The sequence below is a fragment of the Cyprinus carpio genome, chromosome B20 (assembly GCF_018340385.1).
Source record: "Cyprinus carpio isolate SPL01 chromosome B20, ASM1834038v1, whole genome shotgun sequence".
NCBI classification, from domain to species: domain Eukaryota; kingdom Metazoa; phylum Chordata; class Actinopteri; order Cypriniformes; family Cyprinidae; genus Cyprinus; species Cyprinus carpio.
The window spans coordinates 6,273,324-6,292,279 of record NC_056616.1 but is presented as its reverse complement, the minus strand read 5'-3'; the positions used below and the strand labels follow the sequence as shown (position 1 = coordinate 6,292,279).

At 35.9% G+C, this 18,956-nt stretch overlaps 1 protein-coding gene across 1 annotated transcript; it reads left to right on the top strand.

Annotated features, from left to right (window-relative positions):
• The first annotated feature begins 1,482 nt into the window (after positions 1-1,482).
• LOC109108036 (apolipoprotein B-100-like) lies at positions 1,483-17,068 on the top strand. The gene is made up of 26 exons (XM_042747346.1): positions 1,483-1,636; positions 1,902-1,940; positions 2,939-3,051; positions 3,158-3,303; positions 3,538-3,682; positions 4,584-4,736; positions 4,887-5,011; positions 5,119-5,204; positions 5,374-5,824; positions 6,426-6,543; positions 6,632-6,778; positions 6,892-7,103; positions 7,224-7,437; positions 7,594-7,773; positions 7,884-8,087; positions 8,273-8,437; positions 8,558-8,763; positions 8,928-9,101; positions 9,186-9,316; positions 9,440-9,641; positions 9,727-9,899; positions 10,029-10,204; positions 10,297-10,412; positions 10,495-10,868; positions 11,000-15,411; positions 15,553-17,068. Exons 1-26 carry the CDS (start codon positions 1,582-1,584, stop codon positions 16,246-16,248), a joined length of 9,213 nt encoding a protein of 3,070 aa, XP_042603280.1. The 5' UTR covers positions 1,483-1,581; the 3' UTR covers positions 16,249-17,068.
• Positions 17,069-18,956: the final 1,888 nt, after the last annotated feature.

The following is an 18,956-nucleotide window of genomic DNA, read 5'->3' as shown; positions in this document are numbered from 1 at the left end:
GGACATGTGCTGAAAACCTTCTTTCTCTGTCAGAGTATGATGGTTTGTGCAATGTTAAGACTAAAGCTTGCCCACATTAAATGTGTTTCTAACATCTTAAATGAAATGTTTTTGTTTTGTGCAGATTGCAAATCTGCAATATTTCAAGCACTGGCCTCTATGCCACACTACTAATGTTAATTGGTAAAAATAATAATAATAATAATAAGAATAAAAAATACATAGGCAGTGTTGACACTTTTAGGGGCTGTGAATGGTTTAATTATAAATGTCTAACATTAAACTGGAGTAGGAGAAAGTATTTTAACATAAAAATGCTAGCTTCAGCGTTGTATTTTTGTAGTTTTATAAGATTTTTTTTATAAGGTTTTGTTTTTAGTAGGATTTTTTTTTTGTAGAAGTGTGTTTTTATGGGTGAAATAGTATTTGTAAAGTAATATTTTGATAAGTAATGAGCTAGTCAGTATTTCTGTTGATAAGGTACTTGATAAGATCTGTTCCCTAACATATAGTAAAGACCAGGGAAGTCTTACTGTCACATTTTCTATAGTAACAAGTATCTACAGTAAAGCAACTGTGAAACACAAACAATTCATCACATAAAAAAATGATAAAGATACAATATAAATTTAATTAAGTTATAAATAAGCTTTAAATTAAGTTATTATTATTAAGATATATTTTTCTGGTTACTGTTCTTAACCACTCAGCGGTGCATATATCACAAACCAACACATCTGCACTTAGTAATTTTACGATCATTCTTCATAATTAATACACAGTAATTCCATACATAATCCATTGGGGATCCTAAATAGTTGAAATGTTCTCTGAACTTTTGCACACTGACTTGGTTTTAAAGATAAGGATTGTAAATTGGGAGAGGGCATGTTGCTTGAAAATTACTCTGATTAGGGCATGACTCACATGTCACTAGAGAAAAAGGTATTTGGTAGTAGCTACTGGGATTCTGCTGGGTAACTACTCCACTATTGTCTAGTGGAATTATGGCATTTGTATTGCATTTGCCTACTGGATAGAAGAATAGAATAATATTTTGTTGAAAGTTTATATCCAATATTTTAGTGTTTTAACTGCAAGGAATATTAAGAATATATAATGACAGTCAAAGAAGTTAAAGGCCCTTCAACACCATTTAGCCCTTTTATTACAATTTTACATTCTACAATTTTACTTAACATTACATTGAACAATGTGGTACTAGTTTGGTCTTTCTCCCCAACAACATTTGGCCTATGTAGGATTTCACATGAAAGAAAAAAAAAAAAATCAATCAAGGTAGTCTAAAACCTGTGGTTACTGTTGGTTAATGCAATCAGTGAGTTCCATCAGTTCCATTGCTGACAGGCAAGTCTTGGGTGGTGTTTATGAAACAGCTTTTGCCTTTGGCCTGCCACACTGGCTGATGGAACTCTGGACCTGTTGCAACCCTTGTTTAACCCCATAAGTGAACTGAATAGATCAGAGTATAAAAGATGTGAGCCAGATGATCACTGCCAGTCTCCATTCGGAAGAAGACTCGCTGTAGTCTTAGAGCTTCTGAGCTTCTTCTGACCCAGCATGGGGAATATGAAGCTCTGCATATTGCTGCTACTTGGCACTTACGCTATAGCCCGTGAGTATAATGTATCTTTGCATTCTGGTGTGTTAATGTTACTTCATTAATGCATTTCATGCACTGAAAATATTTTATTTATTTTGCTTCATCCTATGTATCCTATAGCCTATTTTTAGCATTTCATATTCTGTAAAGGCTATTAAGTTGTGTCAAATGTTAATTTTTTTTATTTATTTAATCTTTGATTTACCTTTCAATATGCATTTTTAGTTTCATTTACATATTTTTCCTAATCATACTTGCATAATGACTTTCTCATTAGAGCAAGAAACTGAGTCAAATTCTCATCCAGAATGTCACTGTAAGTATTTTTCTTATTTTTTTATTTGTTATCCTTTGATGACATGTTATTTGTATTCGAGGTGTCTAGAACTCATGCATGTTAAAGCATCAATTTAATTTATCCCTATCTTTTACCTATTGGACTTACTGTACCTATTGGTGTTGTCACCTACTTTGAACCCTCAATAAATGACATCATCATTCTAAGGTGGCTATTTACTTTTTATCTACAAAACACAGTGCTTGAGCCAGGATGTCAGAGTCCAGATTTCTTATTGCTGGTGATGATTAGATAAAAGAACATAATGTAATGAAATTTAAACAAAGTAATATTAATGTTATATATATATATATAACATATATGTGTGTACTGCAAAAATGTTTTAGATATTTTTATCTGTAATGTTGAAATTCACTGTTTTAATTTCCATTCCTAAATCAAACCATCTGTTTTTACTTGATTTCTTAAACTGAACAATTCATTCATATTTTATTGATATTATTTCTATTATTTCTTTATCAGATTAAGTTTATGGCCTCCTTATGACACATATAAAATGGTTAAGTAAATAGATTTTAAAAAGAAAACAATATATATATATATATATATATATATATATATATATATATATATATATATATATATATATATATATATATATGATAAAACTATATATATTGTACTGCAAAAGTGTTTTAGATATTTTATTTGTCTTGTTTTCCTGAAATAATATGTAAACTAATGATATGTAAACAAAATAAAGTGTAAATTTTATAAAATAAAATGTGTATTCAGAATGTGTGTGTATATATATATATATATATATATATATATGGTATATGTGTGTGTGCGTGTGTGTGTGTGTGTGTATATATATATATATATATATATATATTATCCACAAAATTCACAGAAAATAAATGTACTGAGAAAATTATTATTTTTTCTTTGCAGTGTGTGATTATTCTTTCGAAAGTTTCCTTTTTGAATTGACCTAGTGTTTATTTTATTTACAGTATCTAAAAGATTTAAGATCTACAAAAAATATACATATCGGTATGAAGCTGAGATCCAGAATATGGTTACTGGGACCTCCCCTCTCATTAATGGTCCCAAAATCTCCTGCAAGGTACATTTGAAAAATCATGTTCAGTTTCTCAGTATGCCTTTCCTGTTGTTTTGCTCAGCCATTAACTAAGTCATTAAATAAGTCATTAATACCCTTCTCCCCATAGGTCGAAATTGATGTGCCTGTGGCATGTAGCTTTGAGCTCCGTACCAGTGAGTGCTCCCTAACTGAGGTGGTCAGAACAGATGCAAATGGGGCGCCCATCTATGCACCTGCTGCTGAGGCCCAAGCCTTTCAAGCAGCCATAGAAAAGTATGTTTCCCGTCCCTTTAGAGAAAACGGATCAAATAATAATGTTAGGTCTGCAAATATTCAAAATGAGCACAGCCAGTATTGCTAAAATATACCAACAGCCAATGGAAAATAAAAACTATCTCATAAACTATACATTATAAGACTGGTTTCCAGTTTATAATAAACTGATTTTAAAATTGATCAGAAACTTTTCAACAAATGATTCTACAGCTATTCCTTTTCTTTTCACAGGAATGTACTGAAGTTTGTAGTGGAGGGTGAGACAGGTGTGACACTCTATCCTGAGGGAGATGAAACCAACATTCTGAACTTCAAGAGGGGTATCATCTCCGCTCTGATTGTTCCTGTCATGGAGAAAGAGGAGAGCAAAGACATGGTACATAAACATGTTTTCTTCTTCCTTAAGGACTTAATCTGTAAAGATATGAATTGCCTTTTACTGTATGCTGAACTTGTTAGATTAAATTAATTTAAGCAATGCTGTTATGGACACCTACCTAACAACTAAGCAGATAAGATCTTAATCTTCTTATCTGGAATAATAAATTCCAATGAAGGTAAATTAATCTTGACCCAGGTAGTCAACTGATAGGAGACTGATATTCATGATATTGCCTCTACATCCTCATATAAACCTCATGATAAGTTTGAAACAATTATTTCAGTAATCTCAGGATTTACTGAAAAAAAATTAAGGCCAGCTTTTGCATTTTGCTTAGTATTTATATTATTATTATCATTATAATTATCATTATTATTACAAAGCAATTAATATACAGTATCAATATCCAAAATATCCTTGCTCCAACAGAGCCCCTAATCATCACTACACCATTACTGTATATTACCTTAAAGTAGTTTGTCTGTATTTATTAGTAGGAATAAAATGTTATTTTTAAAGATTAAGATTGTATTTAAAAATATTATAATAATTATAATTTTTGGCCATACCACTTTGGCCACATATGGCTTGGTAAATTAATAAATCAAATAAGAGTTGGGAAATAATAATTACTCAAAACAGTGAGTTATCAGTAGATTATTATTATTATTTTTGTTTTTGTATATATGTCAGTACATGCTGCCAGAAAATGTTTTCCACAATTTGTACCAGTCCACTGACTGAAAATAAGTAGGGATCCTTTACCCCACCCCACCTTTGTGCCCCCCCCCCCCCCCCCCCCCCCCCACATCTCCACCTTGCACTTTAAATAATCACTATTGTAGACATGCATTTTTTTTTTTTTGCATTGATTTGATAAAATTATTTATTCTAGGTTACTGTCCATGGAATCTGCGCCACTGATGTCAAGGTCAACAGCAAGGAAGATATTGCCACTGATGTCACCCTCACTAGGGACCTGTCAGGATGTGATTCTTTCAAAACCCAAAGAAGCCACACCAGCCCTCTTGCAATCATCACTGGTTTGGTGAGACAATCACTTTAATGATTAAGAAAACGCTAACCAATACTGACATAAGCATGACATACAGTGTGCATACAGACTGAGCCAACTACAGGTGAAAAAATTATTTTCAAGGAACAGATAATGTATTTAAATATATTTATTTGTCAACAGCAATACCCTCTATCAAAGCTGATTGGCAGTACCCAGAACTGCAACTATAAGTTCGACAACCAGAAGAAGCACATGACCTCTGCCATGTGCACAGAGAAGCACATATTTCTTCCTTTCTCTTACCAGTGAGTGACACTGACATCATATCACTTACTACATTTCCCAGTGATATGTGTGCATAAATGGAACATCATATTCTAATTCATTTATATGCATTTCATTTTCTTTGCAGAAATACGTATGGTATCTCTTCGCTTGTTAAACAAATCCTAACTCTTGAGGGAACCAGCAAGATTAATGACAGAGTTTTTGATTATCGTGAGTGTTCCCAGTTGCACTGTTATATCTAAAATAGATCTGAGAATTTTGGATTTGATTTGTCTTGATAAAAATGATAGAACTGTTGGGAATATTCTGACTTCATGTTTCCTTTGGTTGTATCTATGTAGCCTTTCACTCACATATCATCCCGTTCTCCAAAATACAGGTTCTACTAACCCCAAACACTTGGCTCTAGAGGCAGTGGAGGATAAAGCCCCAGCTCAGAGCTCTGAGGCTCTGCTCTTCATCTTCAGGCAGCTGAAATCCATGAATGAAAAAAAAGATCGGCAGCTGAGGGCCAGCACTTTCCATAGTTTGGTGTCTGAACTCCGTGGGCTCGAGCATGAGGTTCTGCAGCAGAACATCATTCAGATGGTGGAGGAGGACAAGTTTTTGACCTGGCAGGCCCTGATTCAGTGTGGTACCCCAGAGTGTGGCAGCGCCATGTTCAGTATTCTGAAGACCTTTGATGCTGATTCCATTGAGGTAGATGCTGCTGTCTATGCTCTAGGAATGATGCTCAGACCTACTGGTCTCTTGGTGAAAGACATACTGGAGATTGCGCAGACCAAGAAGAGCAAGCCAGTAATGTATGCTCTCAGCAATGTTGTAAGGAGGTACGCAAATTCTTTTCTTTTCTAGATGGCTTAATTCCTTTCAATTCCCCTCTGAAAAGACCAGTATAGAATAGCTTAAATTTTCTAGCACATCTAAGCTGGTTCATATTAATTAAGTGCTGCCAGCATCACCATGCTGTCAGATGCAAAACATGGTTGGTGAAGACTGTGATTTGTATGGTATTTCTAGTGAAGCTGGTCCACCAAAGTAATCGTGCTTTGTAAGACATTAGCACACCGAAATCCAAAGCACAACATATGCTGGTGATCAGTTATGCTGTCTTCCTTTAGCTAAAGTATTTGTCAGTATATTTAGATTAGATTAGATGATTAGATTCAACTTTATTGTCATTGCACATGTAAGGTACAAGGCAACAAAATGTCGTTAGCATCTAACCAGAAGTGCAATAAGCAGTAAGTACAGGATATACAGTGTCTACAATATGTTACAATTGTACAATAAATATACAGATAAGGCAGTACTATGGACATAATTTACAGATTTTTAAATACTATCAGCATGATATACAGATGGATGTACTATGAACATACTATACAGATATTTCCACTTTAGCTGAACGTTAATAATATATCTCTTCAGGCACTTCCAAGCTGAGGGTCAGCTCACCTCTGAGATTCTTGAGGTGTCTAACTTCATTACCTCCATTCTTGGTGTTGACTGTGCTGGCGAGAAAGATCTGACCTACTTGACCTTAAGGGTTTGTATTTTAACATCTATATTTTTAGATATTTTCACACTGGGAAAACAACTTTTTTTATATATATATAATAATCTGCCCTGGTTAGGTGATTGGAAACATGGGTGAGGCTATGGAAGCAGCTGATCCCACCATAAAGACCACTCTGCTTAAGTGTATGAGACAGCCTGCCACCACCCTGTCAGTCCAGATGTCTGCCATCCAGGCTTTCAGACGAATGATTGTGACTCCTGATGTAAGTGTTGCAATTTTTGTTGAACAATTTGTATTTCTTCAAAATCAGATGTGTGCCTTATGTAAGGAATTATCCAATTTCACACCAATCTCTCTCTTTTTTTTAATGTTCAGGCCCGTTCTAACATTCAGAGAGTGGCCCTTTATGCCAAAGGTGCTGTTCAAAAGAGACTTGCTGCATATCTTATCTTGATGAAAAAGCCAGAGGCAAGTGACCTGGAGGTTGTGAGGAAGATCCTTACCCAGGACCAGAATGTGCAAGTCAAGTCTTTTGTGGCTTCTCATGTGTACAACATTATTCATTCCAGGGATCCTGAAATGAAAGAGTATGTTACTTAGTTTGTCAGTTTTCTCTAGACAGTTTGCAAAACACATCAACTGCTGTCTACCTTTTTTTGCTCTTTATCTACTATAACACTATAAATACTATAACTTTTTCTTCCAAGGTTGGGCAAAACAATAGTCAAGGTCATGCAGGATGATGAGGTGCTTGCCCACTCAAACTACACTCAGCTCTCTCGTAACTATAAGATGGATGTATTTATCCCAGGCTCCAAAATGCAGGGAAGTATCATTTTTGATCCCAGTAGCCAGTTGCCCAGAGAGGTTATGCTTGAGACAACCCTGAAAACCTTCGGTTACAACCTTGACTTCATTGAGGTAGTAATCTTAATGTGTTATGTACCTGTATTTAATTAGTTGTTATATGATTAAATTGTTACTTATTGCTTGTAGTTACCCTTGATTTTTATGGACTTGTTGCATTTGATTTGACTACGAATTTATTTATTTGTTTATTTATTTTGTGGTCACCAATTTGGCATGGAGGGCAAAGGATTTGAGCCAACTGTTGAGACTCTCTTTGGAAGCAATGGCTTCTTCCCTGATTCTATTTCCAAGGCAATGCACTGGGTTGGGGGCAAAATACCAAACAAAATCAATGAAATTCTGCAAGAATGGGTTGAACCCCTGAGAACAGAAAAAACTAAAAGACAGGTAGTGATATCTATTGCTTATTCCAAACATAGCAATGTGATTATTTATAGGATTTAATTTTTCATGCATGTATCCAAGGCTAAATAATATCAGAATCTTCTCTTTGACAGGTCCCTGAGAATATTATTAGGGAAATGGTGCAGAACTTCAACAAGCTTGCAAAGGATCTATACAACCAGGACTCCCCAGAGGCTATTGCTTACTTAAGGATCATGGGGAATGAGTTGGGATACATCAAGAGCACCAATGACCTGTCAGCTATTGTTGACAGGATTGCCACATATATTCAGGCCTTTAAGTACTTACCTGCTTGGGTATGTATATACAATATGCTGCATTTTACATAAAACATATCTATATTAGCTCTATCATATATCAGACAACACTGGGTTAATTTATACAGTGAATTTTTGCTATCTGTTTTTGCTAGCTCAAGATTTTCTCAAGATCTTTTTGAGGCACTATAAATGCAAAATTCTACATATTCCTGTTTCAATAGATTACAAAGGCCTTGATGTCTGGAGATCAGAGCATCTTTGCTCACTACATCTTTATGGATAATGAGTTCTCCCTTCCAACTGCCTCAGGATTTCCCCTTAAGTTTGCTTTGTCTGGGACCTTTGTGCCTGGTGTTGAGGGTGGTCTGCGTATGGAACCTGGCAGGGTATTAAATATTGCCCTTGATTACTTTTTGTTTATGCACAAAAAAAGTATAACAAATTATTTTATTTTGATCTTTTCATTGTCATGTTTATTACTAATGTATCCCTATTTCTTTTCACAGGGTGAACTGTCTTTTTCACCCGCCATGGCAGTAGAATTTGTTACCTGTATGGGAGTCCACATCCCTAAATTTGTTGTCTCTGCTGTGGAAATGCACACTAATATGTTCCATGAGAGCACTTTCAATGCCAAGATCACTAGCGGCGGTGGCCAAATAAAGCTGTCAATACTGCCACCTAAGAACACTATCGAACTCTTTAGAGTCAGGTAGCTTTTGTGTTATATGTTACATGGCTTATTTTAAATGTATGCTCTTTATACTGTTAAAGAAAATGTACAGAAAGAAATTGCATCAGCTTTTTACAAATTTGGTCCAGGCAGCTGTTTAATAGAAACATAATGGGAAACCTTTTGTCATTGTTCACAAACAGCAATAAGTTAGTAATGGTGTCCAAAACTCCAGTCACACTTGTTCCTGAGACAGGCGACAGAACTGCCATAATGAACTGCAGCCCCCTTATTTCTGGAATCAATTACTGCACCACCATACTCAACTCTAGAGCTGAGAGAAATTCTCCATACTTCCCTCTTAACGGAGAGTCTAGGTAAGAATCAAACTTAAAAAAAACAAAAAAAACATTAAACACATTTTTTCTATGTGTTGTGCTTAAAGTATTATGTGCCCACAGTTTTGTTTTGGGTATCCAACCCACCGGTGACATCACTGAGTACACTGCAGCCTTTGCCTATGAACTCTTAAACGAGGGCAAGGAAGGCCGCCAGAAGGTTGATTCTCTGAAAATGATTTTGAAAGCAGAAGGCATGTATACTTAACAACAGTAAATTTGAAATTATGACCACTCTGTTATTATATAACAACATTCCTACAGTGTTTGATGCTGTGGGTTTTAGGGATCACTTTTTTCCTCTTTTCTTACCATAGGTACTAAGGCCACAGAGGCAACTGCCACTATTAACTACAACAGGAACAAGAATATTCTAATGACCAGCATTGAAATTCCTGATTATGATATTGAGGCCGGAATCAAAGCTGGTGTCACTGACAGCCTTGCTAAAGGAAAGAAGATCACCATTGATATCACCAACAAAAATATTAACCAGTTTTCTCTCATTGGTCATGCAAAGTAAGTAGATATGTAAATAACTTTTTGAAACATTTGCCAATGGGCAAGTTCCTTAATCTAAAAGACATGTTTCTGCTAATAACAGGCTTGAGGACATGAAAGATGGCTTGCTGGAAACTCAGTTGATTATGCCCTCACTTAACACTGAGGCCACTCTTACTGCTACCATGAACTGTGCTGAAGATTTGACTCTGGAACTCAAGAGTAACATCAAGCTCCCAGAGACAAACTCTGTGCAGAAGATTACCTTACAATATGGTATTGGATACTTTTACTGTTTTCACATTTTTTATTTTAAAATCTTTATTTAAGTCAGTCTTAAATAAGTAAATAATTATTTTGGGTCTTATGTCAAATATAACAAGTGATAATTTGCTTTTAAAACAGCTAAAGATGAGATGAAGATTGAGATGAAGTCTTATATAGACTCAGAGATCCAGAAACTGATGCCTAATGCAGCACCTCTTCAGAGTAGCCTATATCAGGCCTTCGATAACATCATGGAACATAAAGTTGTAAAGACTGACATGAAAATCCGTCACATTTACGCAAAACTCTGGGAGGTATGATTGTATAGAATTTACAGTAAAAACTGTTTTTATTATAGACATGAAAAATATTTGGATAATAACCAATATGTTTATTGATATGATAGGCTTACCTCATTTGGATGGACAAGATTGCTTCTGATGTGCCTTACTTTCAGACACTAAGAGAGAGCATTCCAGAGCTGGTTATTCCATCTTTGCCTGAGAGGGTGTTCATGAACACGTAAGATTAATGCTAATGTTTTAAATCCAACTACAAATGTGATTATCCATTCAACTTCAAATAAATTTTATTATGTTTGCAGAGAGAGCATTTTCAAATACAAGTGCAACAAAGATCATGTCACCTTCACCATTCCTTTACCTCTTGGTGGGAAAACATCTGAGGACCTGAGAATCCCTCCCACCATGGCCACCCCAGAACTACTTATGCCACAAATCAGTGTAATGCTACCCTCTAAAAGGTTCAATCTACCAACCTTCTCCATTCCTTCTAGCTATGACCTCTCAATGCCTCTTCTAGGAATGGTAGAGGTATCAGCAAAAATGAACACTAACTTTTATGATATAGAGGCAGTTTTTTCTGGTGGCAACAACACTGTCAATGAGCCCAGCTACATTACAAGCTACAAAGTTGTTGCAAACAGTCCTGTGGAACTTCTTGCTTTTACTGTGGAAGGTAAACATATGCATATATGCAGTAGGCCTATACATGATACATGATTTTAGTTTTAATTGATATGGGTCTTTGGGTGTTTTTTTTTTTTTTTTGTCATTTCTAGAATTAATGACCATGTTTGTTACATGCAGGATCTGCACAAATTGCTGAAATTACAGAGGACATTGCGAAGTTCGACATCATTTCTTCCCTGAAACATAAGCTCATAGATGCACGCTTCAGTCTAATGGAAACAGCCAAAATCACAGATGAAGTGAAAGCAACAGGAAATTACAAGATCGAGGCCTTCAGCCCTCTGGGTATGCAGATGTCACTGGTATACACAACCCAGGCATTGGTTTCTTCTGAAATCACAGGAGATGGCAGTTTAGATGGATCACTAAATTTAGGACCAATATCTGCTAGAACTACTGCCACACAAACCTTTTTACTTCAACCCAAATCGACAGAGGCAAGAGCTGAATCAACTTTCAGTTTAAACTGTCCCAATTTCCAAATACTAAACAAGATAAAAGCTACAGCAGCCAGTGGAGAACTTTCATTTGAGTTGAACACTGACATAGAGAATGACCCAGTCCAACACACCACCAAGTTCAACATTGAACTAAATGAAGCTAAGTTTACCATTAAGTCTGATTCTGTCACCAGAGCTTATGAGACCAAGCTTCAAAACCAGGTAGATTTCTCTGCAACTATAAAGAAGGTCACTATCAGGATTGAGTCCCAGGCTGATGACAACACAAACCGAGCTTTCTCCCAGCTTACTGGGTCCCTAAGCACCCAGGGACTGGAGCTCAATAGTGATGCCAAGATCAACTTTGCTGCCAACCATGCCTCTAACAAAGGCACGCTGTCATTCACCAAAGATGGCCTGACAACTAGCTGTACCACTAGTGCTCAGATCAGCTCTTTGATCTTTGAAAACATTTTCCATGGTGTAATTACAACTACAGGTGCTACAGTGTCTGTCTCCAGCAAGGGAACAGTCAATGAGAACAGCGTTGAACTCAAAGTTGAAGGAAGACTTGCAAGTTCAGAAGTATACCTAAAGAGCATGTACAAGGGTGACATTTTCGATGCCAACACCAGAAACATGATCACTCTCAAGCTGAATGAAGATGGTCTAAACCTCTCCAACAACTTGATTGCATCACTTCAAGAGATTAAAATAGAAAACACAGACTCACTGATAGTTACCCTCAAATCTTTGGCCATGCATTCTATATCCAACAGCTACCTGAATAAGAACAACTTCTACAGGCACAACATTGCAGTGGACATACATGAATTTACTGCATCTTTAAAGGCTGAAAATGATCTTAAAGTAATTGGTATCCTCTTCAGCAATGAGGCCCAGATGAAGGCAGAGCCCTACAAGATGGAAGTTACTGGAACTCTGAAGGGGATATCAGGTGAAGAGGAACTGAGACATACATATGAGATCACGTATGTTGACCAGACAGCCACTGCAAAGTGCAGCACAAATGGAAAACTCATGGGCAGTCAAATGACTCAAAGCTCGGAGTTTGAGATCACTGGGTTTTCCACAAAGTTCAGCAATGAGGTGCACTTCAACTCTCCCTCTCTCCAACTGGAAAGCAACATCCTAACTAAAGCAGAACCTTTCAGTGTGAATGTTGAGAGCTCCTTTAACTCTGATGGAGCACTTAACCTGTATGGAAAACACAGTGGCCAGGTGAAAAGCATGCTGCTCCTTCAAGCTGAACCTAAGTCTTATTCATACAAGCATGAATGGAAGGCCTCAACTTCTCACCAGTTGAACAATGGAAACTCCATTAAAACTAACTTCCAGCATAAAATAACTAGTGCTATCACCCCTCAGCAGCAAAAGTTTAACTTCAATATGGAGTCTATGCTGAATGACCATGCATTTGACCACTCCCTGGACATCTTCAACACTCCAAATAACATGGGTATTGCACTGAAAGGCACTGTGTCCACCAACCTCTTGAACAAAGCCAGTGATAATCAAGAATTTGGCATCACAAGTGCTCTGAAATATGAGAAAAACAGTGATAGTCATTTTATTTACCTGCCTTTCATTGATAAGCTGCCTTTTCTCATAGAGGAGGTCAAAATTGCAATGCTCACCATTAAAGATCGTAGCATTGACCTGGTTGATGGCATTGATACTAAATATGATATTACATCCACTTTTAAAAGCAAAGGAAATGAACTTTCACAGGTAATTGTAAATTTTGATGTGGACATGTTCTTGGATGATGTGAGACTTTTTGCTTCTGATATGAAAGCTGTAGTAATGGAAATGGGCAAAAACCTGCAACCCATTAAGGACTTGATTGACAGTTTGGGCCAAAAATCTGGCATTATCACCAAGATAAATGAAATTATCAACAAAATTGATGAGGTTTTGGCAGAATATGAGATTGAGGCGATGGTTGAGAAAATCATCGATGAAGCTGTGGATTTAATGAAACAATATGAACTAAGGGAAATTATGCAGTCAGCTGCAAGTTACCTAAACTCTCTTGACATAAAACCAGTATTTGATAGAATCTTTGAACAAATGAATGAGCTGACAAAACTACTAAATACCAAAGTCAAAGAAATGATGGCTTATGATTTTGACACCTTGGCTGATGAAGTAAAGCAGATGGTCACTGACCTCATTAGGCTCCCCTGCTTTGGAATGCTGCATGGTGAGATTGAAATCAAATCCTCGGAGCACATTCTGAAGACCAGTGCTGAACTTAATAACTCAACAGACAAATTCACTGCTTACCTGAATTCTCAGTTCCAGACTCCTATTGATCTCTTGGCATACACCTTTGATGCCACTGCTCACCTTATCATCACCAGAATGAAAGAGCTGTCTTTGACTGAGACAGTGAAAGCAAATCATATAGCTTTCTCTCTTGATCACGAGGGATTCATGTCCATCAATGGCCCTATTGCCCAGGTATCTTCCAAGACCACAGCTAAGGCTACGACAGAACCATACAGGGCTGACTTAGTGAGCAATGCATTTCTGAGCACAGAAAATGTCTTCTCAGGTACTTTGGAGACCTCTTACATCCACAGTGTGAACATGCCAGTGGCCAACATCTTCAGTGAAGCCACAATGATCCAAAAAACTGCTGCTCAGCTGGAATCTGGCATAATCACCCTCACCCTTGGAAATAATGGCAAAGGAAAATTGTCTGTCTTTGATTATTGTGATGAAGGAACCCATAAGAGTAACTTGGAGATTCTGGTGAATGTGGAATCCATAAAACTGACATTTGATGGTGACACTGACAGCAGTATTCTCAAGATGAAGCAGAAAGTTGATGTTGAGACTAGAGGTTTGACTCAGATCAAGTTTAATGTGTATGCAGAGACAGAAACTCCTTTCATCAAGAGAAGCATTGCAGCAGTGAAAGGGCAGATTCGTTTGAAGGAACCCATGGTTGAGCTGAGTGGGTCTCATGATGCTGAACTGATTGGCAGAGTTGAAGGCACCATTACCAACTCAGTTAACTTCAAGGTTGTGCCTTTTGAAATTATCTTTGACACCAAGAACAAGAAAAACACTAAAGTAATGCTTCCACTTATGTTGTCCAGTAAAGTTGATTTGCAGAACGATATGGCTTTAACTCTGAATCCCTCTGTGCAGCAGGCCAGCTGGACCAGTCTTGCTAGGTTCAATCAATATAAGTTTTCTCATTACATTAGTATGGCTAATGGTGAGAAGGAAATTCAGTTCTCTGCATCAGTAAATGGTGAGGCTGACTTTAATGTGGTGACCTTGCCGATTAACATTCCTAAATTGACTGTCCCATTCATTAACAAAGGAACAGTGTATGTAGAGAAATTTTCTTTATGGGAGGACACAGGCCTTAAAAAAATCTTGATCACACCTCAGCAGACCTTTGATATGGATGCAAAGTTTAAATATGTGAAAAACCCTAAGATGTTCAACATGCAACCAGTCCTTAATTCTATTATTAGGAAAATTAAAATACCCATTTTCACAACTACCAAAACCACATCCGATACATATGATTGTCCTTATTTTGCCAAGATCACACTTCCCAATATTAAGGACTCAATTATGATCCCTGTCATGGGAGACCTGACCTATGACTTCTCTGTGAAAACAGCTATGATCATTATGAATACCAAGGCTGAGATCCTTAATCAGGAGGAAATTGCTGCCCAGTTTGAAACTCAGGTTAGCTCTGAGTTTGGTGTACTCAATGGCAAAACCAGTGGCTCTGCCACCTTCAACATGAATTCAGGGATGAAACTGTTTACCAATCTAATTGTGGAGCATAAATATTTTGAGAACAACTATAATGGAGTTCTTGAGACCAACACAGAAGTCTCAAAGGCCGTTATTTCAAATGTTGCCAAAGTAAATCTTCCAGATGTGAAATTTATGTTTTACCACAATTTAACTGGAAAAACAGAAGAAGGTCTTACTGTTTCTGTATCATCCCCATCTGCTGGACTTCTTGGTCTTCAGCTACAGAGCAAGAGCTTATCCCACCATACAGGAAGACTTTTTGGTGCAAACCCAGTAAGAATTTTTTAAAAATATAAAAGTTGATTTATTACACATTTAGTGTATCTTACATATCAATTAACATATTAAAACTTTGAACATTCAGTATACAAGTAGACATGATCAATAAGTGACATTATCTATTTTTTATTACAGTCTGAGGATTACATGGACATTCTAAAGGTTGACATTGCAATAGAGGACCCAAACAGACTGAGCTTCCAGGCACAGTGGAACAAGGAGCTCCCTGGTCAAATTCTTTTGTGGCTGAAGGAGAAAGTTGCTTCATTAAAGGATTTGAAAGACACAGTAACATATTTCATCTCTGCACTTTACAATGACATCAGCAATAAGTACGAGAAGCTAGAAAGTACCACTGATCACTGTCTGAAAGAGCTTCCTGAAATCCTGAAATTAAATGTGAAGAAAGCAGAGGAGCTCATTAGCTCTATCAAATTTCAAGATCTGGGCAAGCTTTCATCCTGGATCAGTAAAGTTTTCTCTGATGCTGTCAATTCCAACATTCTGAAAAAAATAGCTGAGCAGACTGAGAAGACCAAGAGAATTATTGAAGACTATTACAAAACTGTCAAAGCCAAGGCCCAGGACATTTTTGCTGAGATGACCCTTGAGCAACTGATTGAAGACACTCAGGCTTGGATTGAATCTACTATGACCCGTCTGGAAGTTCTCATGAACCAAATTATTGAGACCCTCAAGGATGACAAGAATATTCAGTCCTATGTGAGACTGAACAACACAGAATTGAATATTGACATTCATATTCCATTCATAAGGGATTTCTTCAGTAGAATTATTTCACATCCTTGTACCAAGACACTAAGTAGCTAAACTTTGCCAAGAGAAATGATCAAAATTATTAGTGTTATGCCCACAAAATATTTGCCCATGCTGCTATGGTTCCCTCTTTTTGTTTTGTAACTAATTTAGAATAGTGTTCTTTAAAGAAAATAGCTGAATGTTACGATCTATCTTATTGTATTTAATAAGCAATGACAGTAAAGTACCAATCAAAAATAAAACATTTTACTGCATAAAGTGCTATTTGATGTATATAACCAGCTATATATCTCTGTTAATACTTTAGACAGTTGCATTTTATATATATATATATATATATATATATATATACATATATAGTTATTGTTTTCTTTTTAAAATCTATTTACTTAACCATTTTATATGTGTCATAAGGAGGCCATAAACTCAATCTGATAAAGAAATAATAGAAATAATATCAATAAAATATGAATTAATTGTTCAGTTTAAGAAATCAAGTAAAAACAGATGGTTTGATTTAGGAATGGAAATTAAAACAGTGTATTTCAACATTAAAGATAAAAATGAAAATTAACAGTACAAATACACTTTTGTCTCTCAGTATCTTTATACCCTTACTCTTATCTTAAGCGCCAACTGAAATGTTGAGGTGAACTGAAACACGAAGGACAGCAGAATTAAATTATATTTAATTAAATAACAAGAGAACATGCAAGAGACACAGAAGAAAAACTGAGCAGGCAGACAAAACATCCATGTAAGGACAATACCTGACACACACACACACACATACACGGCTTAAAAGGACTAATCAAGGTAATAAGAAATGGGTTACAACAATGGAAATGGTTTTTTTTCTTTTAGCTTTTGTTTTGTGAAAATTATATTTTTTGTTTTTTTTCTTTTCCTATTTATTATTTTTACTTTTTTTTTAAATGTATCGTTATCTCACATTTTCATGGTGATTTTACAAAAAGCAAACAACCATAATAGTAACGTATCTCTAATTTTATTTATTTTATAACTAATAAGTAATTATTGAAGTAACAGCTAATCAATAACTACATGTATTCTGTCATACCTCTTGAAGAACAGTAAATCAAGTTTCTACATTACATTTATATATTGTAGAAATTGAATATATTTAACATATGGCAATTTTTTGTAATTCTGTATGTTTTCTGATGGCTGGCATCTTCTCTTCTCAGGTATTTGGTTCTTCATTTAAGGGTTGGATCCAGACTAAGGCTTCTGGAATTCCTTATTATTATAGTTATTATTATCATTATTCTTATTCTTATAAACCACATCAAAGTTAAACTCTTTGGCTTTGTTGTCTTTTTCTTGCCAAAAAACTGTTAAAAAATAAAAATTAATAATAATAATATAATTAATTAATTAATCTAAATCTCTCTTTTTTTTCATGCTTATACTTTTTTTTTTTTATGTTGCATTATCTCACTTTTTCATTATGATTTTACAGCAACAGCAATCTTGCTTCATTAACCAGCTAGAGAGTAATTACAAATTTACAAAACACATACCACAGTTGATTTGGGACAGAGACATTGTAGACTCTCCGTTGAATAGCCCTTCAGTCCTCTTAAGGCTCTTCCCACTGGATCTATGATTCTTAAACGCTCTCGCACTCGCCATCGCGGAACTCTGATCCCTCTTCCTCTCAAACTACCAGTGATGTAGGTCTCTCCCGATCCAGGGGTTTGTTGAAGAACCTCAGTAATATGACGATCTAGATCATCATTTGAAATGTTTGTGAAGCTCCCATAGTCCACTAAACCAAGTTGTCTCCTGTGGTTGTACAGTGTTCGAATGTTTACAGACAACATTCGTGATATGGCCATCCAGCTAAATCCTAAGTCCTGCATGTGAATCAACAGAGCAGCTGATATGTTGTACCTCAAACGAGAAAAAACAAAATAACAAAAATGTGCTAATTCACAAAGTGTTAATGCATAACTTGTATTAATTATTTTGTTTGCAACTTGCAAAGAGGTTAAAGTACAATAAATTATCACCACTCACCTCAGGCTTCCTCTCTGTGATGCAGAATGTGCACCTCTACCATGCACTTGTGTATCAGCTTCTACCTGGAGCACTATTTCAGCCAACATTTCCCTAAGAGATTCATAAATTCCTTCGAGAATGATGCATAATGTTCTTTCAGCAACATTTTGTTGAACATGACTGCCCATAAGCGCTAAGAATGTTGCAAGAATGGAAATATGATCCTCGAGATGACGTGATGTAGACTCCAAATTGTTTATGTTGTTTGGAGTATGACCAACTGTTGCAAAAAAGTTTTGTAGCTCACCAAAGTATTGGAAAATTTCAGAGAATGACATTTTTAAAGGAATCACAATTCAAAAGGCTAAAACAAGCTACACATTATTCAGTGAGAATTGTCAATGGTACACTTTCTTTTCACATATTCACACTTTCACATACATTTAGACTTTCATATATATTCAGACTTTCATTCTATATATTCAGACTTTCATTCTATATATTTTCAGACTTTCATTCTATATATATTCAGACTTTCATTCTATATATATTCAGACTTTCATTCCATGTATATTCAGACTTTCATTCCATGTATATTCAGACTTTCATTCTATACATTCAGACTTTCATTCCATGTATATTCAGATTTTCATTCTATGTATATTCAGACTTTCCTTCTATATATTTTCAGACTTTCATTCTATATATATTCAGACTTTCATTCTATATATATT

Coding starts and splice junctions, on each gene's coding strand:
- LOC109108036 (XM_042747346.1), top strand. CDS start 1,582: ATGGGGAATATGAAGCTCTGCATATTGCTGCTACTTGGCACTTACGCT. Junction 5,012..5,118: donor TTTCTTCCTTTCTCTTACCA/GTGAGTGACACT, acceptor TTTTCTTTGCAG/AAATACGTATGGTATCTCTT. Junction 9,317..9,439: donor AATGATTTTGAAAGCAGAAG/GCATGTATACTT, acceptor TTCTTACCATAG/GTACTAAGGCCACAGAGGCA.